Source organism: Xyrauchen texanus, chromosome 47 (assembly GCF_025860055.1).
Source record: "Xyrauchen texanus isolate HMW12.3.18 chromosome 47, RBS_HiC_50CHRs, whole genome shotgun sequence".
NCBI lineage: Eukaryota > Metazoa > Chordata > Actinopteri > Cypriniformes > Catostomidae > Xyrauchen > Xyrauchen texanus.
Window position 1 is genome coordinate 10,486,229 of NC_068322.1, and position 18,683 is coordinate 10,504,911.

Genomic DNA, 18,683 nt, shown 5'->3' on the forward strand with positions numbered 1-18,683 from the left:
TCAGAAATGCAAAAACTGAACTATATATTTGTAGAAATAGTAAAAATGAACTTCTATGTCTTTTCTCAAAAGTTGCATTTATGTCAAATGTATTTATTTTATATTATACCCTTGATACTTTATCATTGATATTTTATATTTTTCAACCTCTATACAATTGCATTCATGCTTTATTTTTATATGTATAAGTAAACGCAAATAAATATGATAAAAAAAAGGGAGCCTTCGGTGTAAAATCAACTATTTATTACCAGCTAAGCAGAAAATTAATTAATTAATTATTATTTATTTTTAAAAAATGGTCTTAGACTTTGCCAACTAAATGTGTAAATCAAGGTTCACTTTATAGTATTAGACATTCGCTTTTGTTAATTAATGATCAGTTTCACTGAATGATAATTGAGAGTGCATATTAAATCATTTTTAAACAAATATGTAATGATAATACAAATGTTACACTTAAGTCAAATAATTATATTGTTGTCTTACCATTTGGATATCAATCAAAATCAATTTATTTAGAAAAATATATTCAAACGGATGAAAGGAAGCATTCAATTAGGCTATTAATTTTTAACATTTAAAAATATAGAATCTGAAATCATAAATAAAGGGCGCCTTTTTGTTATATTCTGCCACCTCGTGGCGAGATATGGGAACTGCAAATCCTGCTGTGTACAAGTAGCTCGCAGACCAGTCCGCACGAATCATTCTGTCAATTCCAGACTCACTTGAGACACATTTAGTGCACGGGATTTGAACAAGAGAGGAGACCCAGCTAGCCGGACATTTTACTCTGATAAACCGAAGGATGGCTTTCAGGACGCCTTCTGTTCAATTGCACCATAAAACGTGCATTATTTTACTTTTAGTGGGTCTGATAATCGAAGCTACCACAGAGCAAGGAAACATGTACATGTGGATCGATGCCAATCAAGCAAGAATATTAATTGGTAATAGTATTTAGTGTCATATACACAAATGGATCAATGACACTGAAACGTTATTAGAGCCACATTCTAAACGATCACATTTCAGAATATTTTCAATCAAAGTTCTTTAGAAACTTTGAGAGGAATGTAAATGCTCAATGTTTTATCCAACAGGTTTTGAGGAAGATATTATAATAGTCTCAGACGGGAAAATGGCCCCATTCACACACGACTTCAGGAAAGCACAGCAGCGGATGCCAGCAATACCTGTCAATATCCACCACGTGAACTTCACCTGGCAAGCCACTGATCAGGTAGGCTACTGTACAACTTAATTCTGCAAGATGCAAGTTTTGTGTTCTAGAGCTTGCTTGCTATTTGCTGGTGATAACAAGGGATATTTCAATGAATGCTTTGACTACCTGTATAATGTCATGTTATTAACTCATTCTAATGAAAATAAAATAATTAAAATACTGATAGACTGCACTGTCTCAATGAAACTTAAAAATTAAAAAAAAAATGCTGCAGGATACAGCACTGTCAGTCATTGTTGTCTATCATCTCTTTGCAACGTTTATGGAAAAAAATGAAAATATTAAAAATAATGAATTGATGAAATAAACATATAAATATATAACACTTAAACCCTAAAAATAACGTTTCTAGAACGTTAGAAAATAACCCAACTGCACCATAGGCTACACTAACGTTAAGGGGAATTTCTGTGTTTAATGGGTAACAATAACCAATATCGGTATCACATCTTGATTATCATGGTCGATATATGATCGTGAACATTTTTCATAATCCGGTAGATAACGTTGAAATAAATACGGGAAAATACATTTAGAATTTATTCAACAACTCCAAATGATCTGCAACAGCACATGTTCCTCGAATGTCGCCCGATAGTTGATCAAAAAACGGACTTTTGATTGTGTAAAACGAATTTGCGTCAAAACTTGACCTAATAACCCTCACGGTTCAGTTTGTTCTCTTTTGACAAATGTTATTTCTAATTTCTTGTGGTATTTTGCAGCTTGGTGTTGTAAAGCTGCGTACCACGGATCAGCTCGAGACCACCGCGTGAACGCGCTTCCTGACGCATGTGCTAAACATCTGTACACTGAAAATAAGCGCATGCCAGAACCCGCGCTTTATTGTAAAGGGGAAAGTTCTATTTGGAACTTTGGCTGTGCTCGTTTGGAAGGCTGCGTCCTCCGCAGGTCGCATTTGTCGGCCGCATTCGTCATCATGTCTCGTTGAATTTTGTAATTTTGGTCTTTTTCTTATTTTTATTTGTTTTATCTATTGTCAATGCCTTTTATGTATATGCACATACATTTATACATTGTTAACCTTTTTTGCATTCCCAATAATAAAAAAATAAAAAAAATTTAAACAAATAAAAAATTTAACTGACTGCCTCGATGACGGCAGACATATGCGACCTCCGGAGGACGCAGCCTTCCAAACGAGATACTTTGTTGCGTTGTTATTGCTTGTTGATTCGCTTCATTATTCGTTATGGTTTTGGCAGAAACAGTGGCAAACCGTTTTTCCCATTTACCCTTTTCACAAAATCATGGCACACACCTTCTTAATATCTTTAAATATTATATTATATTATATTATATTTTTGAATATCTGATTGACTTGTAAAAAGTTGTTGCAATGTCAAAGTTCTTTATATTATTAAATTATTAAGTTTTTTTACATCTCTAACATGTTCCAAAAAAGCCATATCAAATGTAGAAATAAGTTCACAAAAATGTATATGAATATATTGTGTTGATTATGAAAGTTGAATATGTTTTGTGATAACATTAGTTCAGTTCATGTAATGTAAGGGTTCTTATGTCTTTGGTTCTAATCTGATGTGCCAACATGCAAACTTCCCTTCTACTGTGTAAAATAAAGTGCTAACAAATATTACACCGCTAATCGAAATCAGAACGATAATGCAGGTAAATGAGGCCATAAATCTATTAAAGTCTCTTGAATTCACAATCAACATTCAATACTTGTTAATGAATATCTAAATGTACATTTATAATGTTAAAAAAACATATATATATACGTATATATATATAGATATTTTTGTGTGTGTGGAATGAACAGGAATCTTTTCTTGTAGATGATCTATGCACACCAGGGCAACGATCTATGAGCATTTATGTACACCGGGGTCATAATCGATTAATGGCATGTTGACAAAACGAAAGAGGAGCAAGAGAGAGAAATTAAAAGAGCAAGGGGAGGGATACAGAGGAAAAAGAGAGGGCCCACTCCGTCCTGGGCCCTGTTAGTCCTCACTTCAAAGACAGCCGCCAAGGCTTTAGAACAAAGGTCTCCAGCATAAAAGGCTGGCGGCAAGAGTTATCTGTGTTGGTTATTACCATTCAGCTGCAGGATTAGCTAAGCCCTCCACACAGCTTGTGTACTTTTCCCTTCATCAAACGCTGCCTTGCTTTTACACTCAGAAATCTAAAAAGAAAAAAAAGGAGGTTAAAAAGTGCCATCTCCCTGGCTTACATCTCCTTTTCGGACAGTTTTTTTGTTGTGTGTTTGGCCTTGCCATCATGGTTGTCCTCACAAGTGTGTAATTCCCAAATGGCTGAGGTCATTAGAAAAGGAAGCTGCAGTTCTTTTAGAGGAAACTGATCACCTTGCAAATGTAAGGCTAACAGGAAACCTTTTACTCTTTACAGATGTATGTGCTCCTATCCTATATGCTGCATAATCACATGCAACCTCTCCTTTCTGTCATTGCCCCAAATATCCCACCTCATGGGAGTCTACACTCAAATTAATTTTTTCAAACTTTTTACATTTTAAAAAGTTAATAAAAGTGAATGGTAGTGGAAGTTTACTGATTTGCTCTTTTTTTCCTCAGGCAGAGTTTTTCTATGAGTTTCAGACTTTGCGTTCAATGGATAAGGACATTATGGATGACCCCACTGTCAACATTCCTCTCTTAGGCTCAGTGCCACACAAAGCCTCTGGTGCGCTTTTATTTGTACATTTAATTCACTAATGTTATGGGTTTAATTTCACCCCTTAACACTATGGTTCTTTTGTAGAAGTAATGCATAATTATAGATAAAAATAAAAAATGTCATCATCTATCACTCACCCTCATGTTGTTCTTAACCCATATGGCTTTCTTTCCTACGTGGAACACAAAGGGAGATGTTAAGCACTCTTGAGAAAAAAAAAAACTTTCCCTGTTGTCTGTTTACTGAATCCTCCTTTGTTCATATTAATAAAAAAATGTTACTAAGTAAACTTAAAATAGTTACATTGAGTTATAGCTTGCATAATCTATTTGTTTTTGAACAACAGTTTGTTTAACTGATACTGGGCAGGGGTTTTCTTATTCCCCCCATGGCACTCAATAGTGGAACAAAATTGTGATGTGTAATGCGTCTTAATGTGAGATAAATGTAAAGGGGGAGACTTGTAGTGTTTAATGTTTTAATGTTTTAATGTTAGCATGCAATTCTGTTAGATTGCTTGAAGTATTTATGTTGAGATTACATGGTAATTTTAATTCAAGAAAACAAATTTTAAACATGTGAAACTGATGTCCATGATTGAAGCCAAAGAGTTTTTTTTTTTTTTTGAGTGTAGAATATTTTAATCTCAGTCATGACTCACCTTTTTTTGTATGGAAAAAAGTTGTAATGAATATGAATGGTTACTTAGGAAAACATTCTCTCCTTTTGTGTTCCACGGAAGAAAGAAAGTCATACAGGGAATTTTCATTTTTGTGTGAACTATTCCTTTAAAATCACATATTTTTGGGGTCATTGCAACCCTAGACAGATCTGGTCTAACACAGATAAGAGCTGGGCTGCTTATCTCAAGGAAATTTTACCAAAGCAGTCTTCTATATTCAGTGGTCCAGGTGAGCTTCCCATGTCGGGGTGACCAGGATGGTGTCGCAGCATTTGAGGTGACCATCCTGGTGATGGATGCTGGTGGAAACATCATACTTAGGACTCCACACAACGCCATCTTCTTCAAGACCTGCCAAAGAGGTCAGTTTCTATCTTTGACGTCCAACCTTAAAGAGATTTCATTTGTGATTGTTGTTTCATTGGGAAGTACAAATTATTATGTTTTTCCCCCTCTCTCTTTTGAACCATGCGGAGTAGGTAAAACGTGTGTGAGAGAGAGAATGATAGACCATGGTATGGGTGACTCTCAACCTCACCCCCAAAGCCAGGGGCGGACTTGGAAGAGAAATCGGCCCTGGATTTGAAATTAAAACTGGCCCAAATGTTGTTAAGCATGGAGTGGCAGTGGCGGGGGTTGGTAGATGCATATCAAGGCCCCCTTCAGCATATCCCGGTTCTCCCAATGGCCAGTCCGCCCCTGCCAAAAGCCATCGCTGGCTTATGAGGTCATGTGAATTCTGCCAGCTGCAGCCCTTTAGAATGAGCATGTTATGTTTTTCTCTGATCCCCCTACACCCCTTCTCTCACAAACTAACCTCATGGTGTTGCATTCCGCTACACACCCTTCACCACCCCTCTCCATTCGGCGTGTAGACTTCACAGATCAAATGGCCTATCTGTGTGACGCCACCCCAAAGGGAGGAAGGTTTAATGACTAGTGATCACAAGTTGTTTTTTAAAACATGTCTGGCTGCTTGAAATTTACCCACGGGATAAAATGATGACAAGATGGAGCTAATATAGGTACGAAGATTCAAGTTTACCCTCTAAGATGGGCTAATTTGGGACTGTTTTTAAAAAAAGTAGGACAAAATGTTGTGCTTGCTACAATAGAGTCCAAAACATCAATGCAAATTATATTATTAACATAAAAATGTTAAGAACAGCATGCACTCAAGCTGGCATGATTCATGTTATCCAGCATGATTTAAGCATGTTCCAAAGAGCAACTTGTGTGCTTCAATGAAAGTAAGAAAATCAAATTTTGTACAAATAAATGTAACATGGTCATTACTGCAAAATTTGCTTACACCTTAAAATACTCAAGAATCGGTGACGGATGTTTACTAATTTTAAACATTCCATTTGTCAAAATTAGTTTAATACATTAGCATTAACATGAACTAACAATAAACAATACTTTTAAAAAGACTTTTACAATATTTATTAATTTTTGTTCACGTTCATTTCAACATATAATAAAACATTCTAAAAATATAAAGTTGTATACAGTACCGTGCAAAAGTATTAGGCACTTGTGAAAAACTTTCAAAGTGAGGATTTCTTAAAAAAATTATGACATAAATAGATTTAATTCAGTAAACAGAAAAAGTAATTAAAGACTGACACGATGTTCAGAGGGGGGCTCTGTGAGGGCCATGCCATCTGTTGCAGGGCTCCCTGTTCTTCTATTAGGGCTTTGTTAGGGTTAGGGGTAAGGTTCACAGTGTTACTACATTTACACTTAGTCATTTAGCAGATGCTTTTATCCAAAGCGATTTACAAATGAGGAACATTACAAACAATTTGTCATACAAAAGTCAACAATATCTGCAGCATCACACTGCCAAGTTCTTATAGTGGCTGGAGTATTAAAGATGCTAGCGCAGAAGAAGGAGATATACAAGGCATTTTTAATGGTTAAATAGTAATTTCATTTAGTGTGGATTGCTTAATTGCTCATGGAACAGATGTGTTTTTAGCTGCCGCTTGAATGCTGAGTTCATACAGCAGATTGTATGGAGGTCGGAAGCTCATTCCAACTGTAATATTTCTTTGTTCATGTCAAAAAAGACAATATTAGACAATACAACCCCAGACAATATTTTCAGTTTATAGACAAGTTAATAACAAGTCTGTTTTGTTATAATGAGGGCTGCTATTCGGAACAGGTCACTACAGGGTATCCCCGTGAATAACTGTGAATTGTCTTGGTCCCACTGTTGATATAGATTGACAATCATTTCTGAAAGTTCCTCCGAGAACTTCCTCCACTGAATGAGCCTTGCATGAGACAAAATTACATGTCTTTCAAAAACAGTATGTGAATTACAATGAAAAATCACTCGCTCATGTTACTCCATATCTGCTACGCTGTATGTAGCCGTATTGTGTTTGACTGAGTTGTTGACATTGTGGTTTCACCTCAATGCCTTTGAGTTTATTTTTTCTCTTTTTTTATCTACTGGTGCAAGTTCTTTTGAAGGAAATGTTGTTATTGAATTCACTGGCATTTTTTCAACTTGTCCTTGAAGTGGTATAGGAAGGAAGTTCTGGAAAGTTTGGTGAAGATGAAAAAAGAAATGAAGAGTTCTCATCATCTTTGTCCGATCTGTTTTCTTCCCTCTCTCTCTCTGAAGCGACGTGTCCTGGTGGTTGTCGCAATGGAGGCTACTGCAATGAGAGGCAAGTCTGCGAGTGTCAGGATGGTTTTTATGGCGTGCACTGTGAGAAAGGTAACTACATTTATAAATAACCACTACACAAAAAAGGAAAAAGTTAATCCAAAAATTTAAATTCAGTAATTATTTACCATTCTCATGTTGCTCTGAATCAGTTTGCAGTTATTCTTGCAGTTAACAAAAGTTGAAAGTTTTGAAAAATATTAAGCAGGGGCTGAAAGCTACAAAAAAAAATCACCATATAAGCACCATAAATGTAGTCCATTCAACTTGTATGCTATAATCCAAGTCGTCTGAAGCAATATGATTGTTTTGTGCCTGGTATAGACAGAAATATGATGATAGTGAAACTTTGTAATATGGCACTTTTTGTACCACTGTCTCCCTAAGATGATTCGCTGATGTTCTTCCTCTTTTGTAAGTCGCTTTGGATAAAAGCATCTGCCAAATGAATAAATGTAAATGTAAATGTAAATTGAAGTTGTTATTCACTTGTAATCTTAAATTATACCGAAGCTTCGGGGGCAAGGTTATCTGTGAATACTTTCTCTCTTTAATTAATTTCTGTCTGTTCCCATGCAAACTTTCTGTATGCCTTGGAGCTGCGTTAAGATCCTTTAAACATCTGACAGTGCAATTTATTTAAAATGTTTAGGGGCTTTATAGCATTGTGAATGTGACTAATTTGCATGTATAAAATTTGTACTAACCTACAGAATTTGGAATATACTTTACAGATAGTTTGGTCTCCCTTGATACATTTCCAAAGTATCTCAAAAGATCTCAACAATGCAAAACCATTAACAAGTGATGTGAGCATGTAGAACCTTGTAGTAAAGTCTCCACTACAAGTAGATTCATTAAAAAACAAAGAGTGCGGTTTTCAGTGGAAGTGTGTTAGGCATGACAGACGTTTCTCTGAAAGACAAGCTTCCTTTGGAAACAAATGAGTGTATGTAGTTTATTATGAAGATGATTATACCCAACCTAAGGTCATTACTTCCCAAAATGCCTTGTGCAAATTACAAAGCGTGGTAAAGCCTGCTATGTTCTAGTTTAGAGGGAATAGTGTTTGTATTCTGGAAGTTTTCTTGTCTGAAAAAAAAAAAAAATTAATTACCCAGCAGGTTGGGAGGCACAAACATGTGTTTTCCATCTATTTACAACTTTAAAGAGTGGTTTTCAAAAAAAGACCTCCATTGGATGCTAAAAATGTTTTCAATATCCTCATTGTTGCTCTGCTGTGTTTGAACTTAAACCACTTCCACGAAACACCTTTTATCCTACACAGCTTTTGGCTGGTATGTTTTTGCCATCATTGCTGCCAAAACCACAACATTTTGTGCTTCGCATATCAAGAAAACTTTAATCCCAAACTGTGCTTTCATCTACAATAGCAACAGCATAAAAATGAATTTTATTTTATGGTAAAAGTAGAACTTAAATATACACTCACCTAAAGGATTATTAGGAACACCTGTTCAATTTCTCATTAATGCAATTATCTAATCAACCACTCACATGGCAGTTGCTTCAATGCATTTAGGGGTGTGGTCCTGGTCAAGACAATCTCCTGAACACCAAACTGAATGTCAGAATGGGAAAGAAAGGTGATTTAAGCAATTTTGAGCGTGGCATGGTTGTTGGTGCCAGACGGGCGGTCTGAGTATTTCACAATCTGCTCAGTTACTGGGATTTTCACGCACAACCATTTCTAGGGTTTACAAAGAATGGTGTGAAAAGGAAAAACATCCAGTATGCGGCAGTCCTGTGGGCTGAAAATGCCTTGTTGATGCTAGAGGTCAGAGGAGAATGGGCCGACTGATTCAAGCTGATAGAAGAGCAACTTTGCCTGAAATAACCACTAGTTACAACCGAGGTATGCAGCAAAGCATTTGTGAAGCCACAACACGCACAAGAGGCGGATGGGCTACAACAGCAGAAGACCCCACCGGGTACCACTCATCTCCACTACAAATAGGAAAAAGAGGCTACAATTTGCAAGAGCTCACCACAATTGGACAGTTGAAGACTGGAAAAATGTTGCCTGGTCTGATGAGTCTCGATTTCTGTTGAGACATTCAGATGGTAGAGTCAGAATTTGGCGTAAACAGAATGAGAACATGGATCCATCATGCCTTGTTACCACTGTGCAGGCTGGTGGTGGTGGTGTAATGGTGTGGGGGATGTTTTCTTATTGCCAATTTCCTTAGTGCCAATTGGGCATCGTTTAAATGCCACGGCCTACCTGAGCATTGTTTCTGACCATGTCCATCCCTTTATGGCCACCATGTACCCATCCTCTGATGGCTACTTCCAGCAGGATAATGCACCATGTCACAAAGCTCGAATCATTTCAAATTGGTTTCTTGAACATGACAATGAGTTCACTGTACTAAAATGGCCCCCACAGTCACCAGATCTCAACCCAATAGAGCATCTTTGGGATGTGGTGGAACGGGAGCTTCGTGCCCTGGATGTGCATCCCACAAATCTCCATCAACTGCAAGATGCTATCCTATCAATATGGGCCAACATTTCTAAAGAATGCTTTCAGCACCTTGTTGAATCAATGCCACGTAGAAGTAAGGCAGTTCTGAAGGCGAAAGGGGGTCAAACACAGTATTAGTATGGTGTTCCTAATAATCCTTTAGGTGAGTGTATAAACTGGCTGGCAGAACTTTGGAATAATTTACAGATTTTGCTCTAATGGAAAGAAATTGGTACTTTTATTCACCAAAGTGACATTCAGCTGATCACAAATGTATAGTCAGGACATTAATAACGTGAACATTTCTATAATAATTTGACTTCAGTGTTGCAGCATTGGCAGTTTTGCAGATCTTTGGCATTCTAGCTGTCAGTTTGTCCAGATACTCAGATGACATTTCACCCCGCGCTTCCTGTAGAACTTGTGATAGATGTCTTGTCGGGCACTTCTTACGCACCTTACAGTGTAGCTGATCCCACAAAAGCTCAATGGAGTTAAGATCCATAACACTCTTTTCCAAGTATCTGTTGTCCAATGTCTGTTTCTTTGCCCACGCTAATCTTTTCTTTTTCTGTTGCAAAAGTGTCTTTTTCTTTGCAAATCTTCCCATAAGTCCTGCACCCCTGAGTCTTCTCTTTACTGTTGTACATGAAACTGGTGTTGAGCGGGTAGAATTCAATGAAGCCGTCAGCTGAGGAGGACATGTGAGGCATCTATTTCTCAAACTAGAGACTCTGATGTTCTTATCCTCTTGTTTAGTTCCACATCTCTTTCTGTCCTTGTTAGAGCCAGTTGTCCTTTGACTTTGAAGACTGTAGTGCACACCTTTGTATGAAATCTTCAGTTTTTGACAACGTCGAACATTGTATAGCCTTCATACCTCAAATTAATGATTGACTGATGAGTTTCTAGAGAAAGCTGTTTCTTTTTTGCCATTTTTACCTAATATTGACCTTAAGACATGCCAGTCTATTGCATACTGTGGCAAATCAAAAACAAACACAAAGACAATGTTAAGCTTAATTTAATGAACTAAATAGCTTTCAGCTGTGTTTAATATAATGGCAAAAGATTTTCTAGTACCAAATTAGCAATTTAGCATGATTACTCAAGGATAAGGTGTTGGAGTGACGGCTGTCTAGATTTGATAAAAAATGACTTTTTTCAAATAGTGATGATGATGTTTTTTACATCAGTAATGTCATGATTATATTTGTGATCAGTTGAATGCCACTTTGGTGAATTAAAGTACCAATTTCCTTCCAAATCAGCAAAACCTATACAACATTCCAAATGTTTGCCCACCAGTCTAGGTATAGGTTGAACTACATTGAAGTTTTGTACATTTCTTTCATTAATATAGTTTTCATGGTCATGGAAAACTTTGAAATATCAGGGGGTTTAAAAATGCATTTGATTTAAAAAGTAATGAAAAAGTCATGGACATTTCAATATTGAATTTACAGTTTTTTTATTTATGCTCTGCAAAATATTTCATTTATTGTTCTTTTGTAATGTAAAACTTGCTTGCAAGACCAAGTGAATCATTATCAATTAGTTTCTTTTCAATAAACTGGTATTTAAATTGGTGTAAATTATTCCTTTTTGAATTTGCATGAATTAAAATTAGTTTTAAAATCCTTATCTAGTAATCACAAATGACTGAAAAGGCCATGGAAATGTATTGGTTAAAAAGTGTTGGAAACTTGCCATCGTGCCAAGTTGTTGTGAAATATTAGTTTTCAGAATCTTTAGTAATAATTTGCAGCTTATCATTTAAGCTGAGCTACTAAACATCAAAGTGCATGCAAAGGTAATTAGATATAGCATAACATGAAATCAAATGCTTGCAGAAAGAAAAGAAATAAGAGGTAAAGATGACTGAAATGCATTTTTCCAACCTTTTAGCGCTGTGCTCCGCTAGATGTCTGAATGGTGGTCTGTGTATGAGTCCAGATGTATGTATATGTCCTCCTGGCTACCATGGACCCAGCTGTGAGAAAGGTTGGTTTTTGTATCGCAAGGCCCCAGTTCTTAAACACATAAATCACTGCTGAATTAATGAAATATTCTGGGTTCAATACAAGTTAAGCTCAAACATTTGTGGCAAAATATTTATTACCACAAAAATGTATTTTGATTTGCCCTTCCTTTTGAGTGAGGCACTTACAATGGATGTGAATGGGGGCCAATTTTTACAAGTTAAAAGTATAGCCTCAAGACATAAACAATATGCTTGTAAACATGATTTTATTGTGATAAAAATCACTTACTAACCTTTACTGTGTAAAGTTATAGCCAATTTTACATCTTTGTTGCCATGACGATGCAATGTCATCAAACCCTAAAATTACTTTAAAAACGACAATTCAAACAACTTCACAGCTCAAATAACACAAGTTTTAACAGAAGAATTAATGTAAGTGCTTTTATAATTTTATAAGCTTCATATTTCTGCCATTACACCCTCCAAAATGTGGCCCCATTCACTTCCATTGTAACTGCCTCACTGTAACTTCGAATTTTGCTTTTTTTTTTTTTAAAGAAAAGAAGGGACAAAAAAAGGAGTCAAAATAGATTTTTTTGGTATTCAACATTATGCCACAAATGCTCACTTTTGAGCTTAACTTGTATTGAACCTACGATATTATTTTAATTTGCTCCTCTGAAAAAAAATTAATCATGTTGTGCAATGCTATTATGTCTTATTTCTTGTAATATTTACTTACTGTATTATTTATATAACCAGCACGATATTTTATATATTTGATGCATTCAATTTCTTGCCTCTGTTGTGTTAACAGCTAACTGCACCACCACCTGTTTAAACGGAGGAACGTGTTTCCATCCTGGGAAATGCATTTGTGCTGCTGGCTTTGAGGGCAGCCACTGTGAGCTGAGTGAGTTTAATGTCACGTTGCGACAATATCCGCAATAACAACTCCAAAATCTGCCAGTAACAAGCCACAAGTTTCCCACAGTCTTGGAAAACCTTCCAAATATCGGGGAATAATACTTGGAAAAGTCATGGAAATTAATGAAATCTTAAAATGTCATGGACATTTCTTTAGTGATTATAAATTTGTTATATTCGTGGGCCCCCTGTCTGTACATTGCAAATTAAAAAATATAGTTTAGAATTTGTTGTGTGGCCCCCTGGACATTTGGGCCCATAGAATCATTACCACCTTTTACATCACCAGCGACAGCCCTTGTATACAGTCATGCTCAGCTGTAAAATATTGAATTGGCTAGAACTGAATAGACTGCAATCTCTTTAAAACATTTCTGAAGAAAACTACTGAATAAGTAGTAAATACAGAGTATTAACTGGCGATCTCTATAAAGCAACAGGCTGGGTAGTTGTTCTTTTGTTGAAATAGGCTCAGTGCCACAAATTGGCCTCAGAGCAGTTTTCCAAACAAACATCCAAAGTGAAGCGTGTTCTCACATCAGTGTTAAATGGGCCGGCACCTACATGAGCAAACAGGATGTAATGCAGGTGTTACCATAATCACTGATGTCCACCTCATAAGCTCACATGAACTCAAAAGCACTGCGGTGGTTAATTGTGCATGTTTCTTTTTAAAAAAGGGAATTATTGTCTGGCTTATTCTTCTTTCATTGTACAATTTAACGGAAGGTTAAGTTTCAGATTAGATAAAATATGCCTGTCTACTTCTTTTCCAAATATTTTCTCATACACAGCATTAACTTGTATTGCATTATGGCACCTGCTGTTATACAAAGTGGCTTACAGTGCATTCAAGGTAAGCATTTTGACACAAGAATGATTTAAACAGGTTTCCTGAGCACTCCACCTCATCTGACATTGGTCGGACAAACAGACAGTCCCACCCCAAATTTATGCCATCTGTAAAGAAACAGAACAGAAAAACATTGAAGTAACATCTCAGTAACATATTAACAGCCTTTAGCCAGTTGTTGCACTCTAATTCACAAGAAGACTCATAATTACTATCAAAACCGGATGTGACATTAACTTCCGGGGTCCCATTAAGGTCATGTTATTTAGATGTCCCCCTCTTTGTCTATTTCATGGGTATGGATTTCATTGATTTGTCAAGGAACAAAGAGCCCAGTGAATTCACTTGATCTTTATAACAAATGCAGGGGTAACGGGATCTGTAGCCCACCCATACCACTGCCATTGTTTTCCAAAGCCGTTAGATTTCCGTTAGCTTTGACTGCTTTTATATCCTCTGCCTGCATTTAAGCTCCATACACCCATTGGGGGAAAAAAATAGAAGTACTTATCAACTTGTCTTACTTAGACCTTGTCCACACTAATCTGTTTCAAACCTCTGTTTATTTATTTTTTTTAATTCCTAACTTTCTCATTTTCTAAAGAATGTTGCTATGGAGTGTGTTTAGTCTCAGTTTTCAGTGGGAGAAAACACTGTTCTAGTGTGGATGAAAGGCGTAAATATAGCGAAATGTATGCATTTTAAAACATATTAAATCTTCCAAATGAAGTCAATTCAAAACATGCTTCACTTGAGAAAATTATTCGCACATATGCAAGGTAGAATCATTGGGCATTATTCATCAAATAGATCAAATTTCATAGTAAAAATTTCCTTAAATCTATTCTTGCGCTGACTAACAACAACAACAACAACAAAAAAAAATATATATATATATATATTTACATTTTTTCCCCAAGGATGACTTTATAGACAATACAGCAAGTCATACTGTTCATGTTTCGTGAATGAGGCCCAATGGAAAGGAATTATTCCCTTAAGACATTTTCATTTATGCATTTGGCAGACGTCTTTATCCAAACTGACATTGGGACATTTCACACAAAATGCATTCCTGGATCCGTTGGGCACAGTTTATTTTTTTATCATTACTTTTTATGTAAACTTGCGCTAGACGGACACTTTTGGCTGCTGGAACAAATAACACTGTAGTTAAAATAAGTTAAACTTTTAGGATTGTGTCTTGAGGCACCATTCCATTCTACTGTGCTCCACTGTTTTTGAACACAAGAGCGCATCCTGTGTGAATGGCTCCTTATAATGCATTACAGGTATTTACAATTTATCAGTCCATGCATAAAGGTTAAAAGAAGAAAGAGCATTCTCTTTTTGCAGTATATTAAGTTGGTGGGCTGTTTTGCATGTTTTGCATCGTCTGCAGGTAAATGTCGGCAGTCTTGCAGAAATGGAGGCAAATGCATGGGGAGGAACAAATGCAAGTGCAGTAAAGGTTACCATGGTGATCTGTGCTCCAAAGGTGAGATTATCTCTGTTTCTCCTCTCTATAGTTACAGTGGCACCAAATACAGTATGTGGACACTTCAGCAAGAGTAAAAATGAAGAAATATCTTCATAACAAAATACCAAACCAAGTGACATCTTCTTAAGGAAATATTAATCAAAACATCTCACAAAAAGATTTTTCTACATATATTGTTCAAAATAAAGACAGAAAGTATTTGGATGTTTTCTTTGTGGAACATATTCATAGTTACAGTAATATGGTAAACTACACCTGCAGTTAATCTACTTGGACTGTGTGAACTTGAAGGAAAGACTTCAAGCATCCACTTTAAATTACCTCGGGACCAACTGGTTAAAAGTCATAGCAAAAGTGGAAGGTGAAGTTTGTTTCCGGAAAAAAAAATTGCATAATTTGTTTCCAGATAATTTTCTATCTACTGCAATGACATTCAGACATTTTTTAGTGCGGCTTAAGGTCCAAATACATTTTTGGCACCCTCTACATACGCCAGACTTGCCAAAACAACTGTAGACAAATATGATTAAAAGCATACAGTATGTTCCATAAGCATCACTTTTGTCCACTTTGCTTTTTGCAAAGTACACACACTGTAAAAAGGAACTATCAGTGCTTGATTGAGCCCTCAAATTTCCACTGAGGCTCCAGGCTTGCTTTACAGCACATGATAAGATTCCAAGACTAAACAGCGTGTCTCTGTGTATGGCTGAATGTGTATGTGTTTACATGTGTGCATGTGCAGCTGTCTGCGAGCCCAGCTGTGGAGCACACGGGACCTGTGTAGAGCCCAACAGGTGCCAGTGCAGGGACGGTTGGCATGGACGTCATTGCAATAAGAGTAAGACAAGATCTCAGAACCCCTTTCCCATAGCCCATTTGCTAATTGTCACCTGGAAATGGATTAGAGCAAGAGTAATAATAAAGCGTGAGGGGAAATGTTTACATCTACTCAAAGAACTGTGGCATTAAGTGTTCATTTGAGATGCACATATAAATCAGCCAATCATCAGTACAGGCCAATCAAAGCAATAATCTGCACTTTCGGATTTCGGACAAGGACCAAGAACTTTTTCAGTGTTTTTTAAATGTTTTAAATATACCACAATTGCACCATTCAAACTAAGATTAATAAAAATAAAACAGACAGCCCTCACTGTCAATAAGGAATCAGTTGTCAACTATAACGCTTGTCATGCACTGTGTATCACACTTCTGAATCCCTACTGTTCCCCCAGGATTTCGTGGTGGAACCTCCAACAGTCAGCGGGTCTCAGGTTCCAAGCACAAGTCACAGCCTGCAGCAGTAAAGGACACCAAGGAAGCCCCTGAATCCAGTCAGCCCTCTGACACCAACTATGCTGTTTAAACTTCCACATTTTGACCAATGGTGTCTGGCCATCCCCTCTCTTTCAACACCGCCTTTCTTGAAACAGATCTTTTATCCTCCTCTTCCAATCCCCATCAGTGCCAACGGGACCATCCCAAGCCGGACTGCTGCTTTCTCAGAGCAAGACTTGTTTTTGTAGTACAGTCACAGTGTCTTATTTTACCATACTAGTTCCTTTGATATAATATCTCCCACAGTTGTGCTTCATTGAGCTTCTGGCCTGCATCAGCTATGTAGGGAGTAAATCACGGGGTTGTTTGTCTAGTGTGGTGAACGTCTGAGATGTTTGTGAGTTGCCCTGTGGTTTAGCTTCAGATGTGGGGGTGAATCACTGGGTGAATTTTTCATTACAGCAAAAGAACTTTCGTGTGAGGATCCAGCTATGGATGGTAATTGCTGTGTTTGGCTTGTGTTGAAGATTTATTTTATGTACCTGATTATTTTGTAAACATGCTGTTGTCATTTCCTACTCAGCAAAAATGTTTTCCTTAATCAGACATTTTGTCTTTTTTTCCAGCTAAAAAAAAAAGTATGCATCCTTAAAAGAATAGTTCACCCAAAAATGAAAATTCTGTTCATGTTGTTCCAAACCAAAATTACTTTTTTTACTTTTTTCCCCCTGTGGAACACAAAAGGAGATGTTAAGCAGAATGACAGCCTCAGTCACCATTCACTTTCATTGTAGGGAAACAGATGAAACATAATAATAATTGTTTTGAGAGTATATATCTTGAAAGATTTTTCTTATCACGTTGACAAATAGTTTTTATTCTTTTAAGCATAAAGAATAAAAATAAATTTGTCAGTGGGGTAAATATTTTGATATTTTTATAGGAAAACAAGTGAAAAGTACTGATTAAATAAATATTATGCAGTGTATACTATAGTCACTAACATTGTAAAAACACAATTATTTAGTAACTTGAGATATATCTGGAACAAGTAGTTGTATAACAACTTTCCTGAATATGTATTCTGTTCATGCTTTGTACAATTTAAATATATATAGATTATATACTGTATACTGTAGATATAACAATGCACATAAGCTGCTTGTAACATCATACACATGACACACACACACAAACAAAATCATAATTTTTTTATCCATGTGTTATACAAATAAAATGTTCCATTGTGTCCTCACTGAGTTTGTCCATATTAAGTTTTCAATCTATGAAAGCTAAAGGCTTTTCAAAAACTGAATATGAAAGCAAACTCCAGACAACCACTATTTGTTGGATGGGACTAAAACTTAATAAAATGTATAATCATTTAATAGTTTCCATAATAAAAAATATTGTTGGCAAAGTACCACAACTTGACTCCCTGCCTATATACATCAGTAAGTACTTATAGAATGTGATCTTTCTTTAGCCTGGTGAAATTCCATCATTTTTTCCACAGGGTTCTGAACATTTAAGGGAGGATTACAAATTTAAATAGAGCATGCCAGGTTTTACAGGCCGTTTTTGTGGCTTCTGTAGAATCCAGGGTTGGCTAAACTGTGGTTTGTCTTACTCGAAGTAGGTTGGCAAGAGAGTAAGTTTCTTGTGGAAAACCAATATTTTGCACCAGAAAACAATATGCCTGCATACATATTCACTACCAAAAAATGACGAAGTGAAAAAACTAATGAAAAGGCAAAACTACAAACTTATAAGATCAGGGTTCTAATGGTCATGGAAAACCTGGCAAATATCAGGGAATTCCATGCCTGATAAAATCTTAAAAAGACATGGAAAAATCATGAAAATGTCTACAGTGAACGTTTTGAGTCATCCCCACCTTTAAAATATTTCATTGGTTGGAAACTACTCCTTGTGAGTGAAATCACTACAAAATAATCTTTAAAAAATGATCAATATCCAGAACAATTGGAACAGTCATGGAAAGCCATTAGTTAACGTTTGTAAACCCTGTGTAACGAGAAAGGATGGGCGAGGAGAAGGCGGGAACCGGCTGAGCAGTCAACAAAACTTTTAATGACATAAATCAACTTAAATAAACTTAAACTGCACAGACACACTCACACACAGCTGCCACATGTCTCTCTCTCTCTCTCTCTCTCTCTCTCTCTCTCTCTCGAACTGGTGCCTCCGGCTTGTCTTTATCCCCCTCCCAGCAGATTAGAACAATTCAGGACCGGGTGTGCATCCTCACGGTCCGGCCACACCCTTCTCCTCGTCAAACTCCTCCACCACCCAACTCAGGCAGAGGAAACCTCCAGCGTGT

The 18,683-nt window shown here is 36.6% G+C and overlaps 1 protein-coding gene across 1 annotated transcript; it reads left to right on the plus strand.

Annotated features, from left to right (window-relative positions):
• The first annotated feature begins 728 nt into the window (after positions 1–728).
• LOC127639147 (wnt inhibitory factor 1-like) lies at positions 729–17,753 on the plus strand. The gene is made up of 10 exons (XM_052121020.1): positions 729–953; positions 1,107–1,246; positions 3,832–3,940; positions 4,838–4,978; positions 7,258–7,353; positions 11,699–11,794; positions 12,595–12,690; positions 14,960–15,055; positions 15,804–15,899; positions 16,297–17,753. The coding sequence occupies exons 1-10, from the start codon at positions 812–814 to the stop codon at positions 16,425–16,427; spliced, it is 1,143 nt and encodes a 380-aa protein (XP_051976980.1). The 5' UTR covers positions 729–811; the 3' UTR covers positions 16,428–17,753.
• The last annotated feature ends 930 nt before the right edge of the window (positions 17,754–18,683 follow it).

Excerpts from the sequence above, each read along its gene's own strand:
- LOC127639147 (XM_052121020.1), top strand. The coding sequence starts at position 812 with ATGGCTTTCAGGACGCCTTCTGTTCAATTGCACCATAAAACGTGCATT. Across the intron at positions 954-1,106 it reads TCAAGCAAGAATATTAATTG|GTTTTGAGGAAGATATTATA; the intron begins GTAATAGTATTT and ends TTTATCCAACAG. Across the intron at positions 3,941-4,837 it reads AGTGCCACACAAAGCCTCTG|TGGTCCAGGTGAGCTTCCCA; the intron begins GTGCGCTTTTAT and ends TTCTATATTCAG.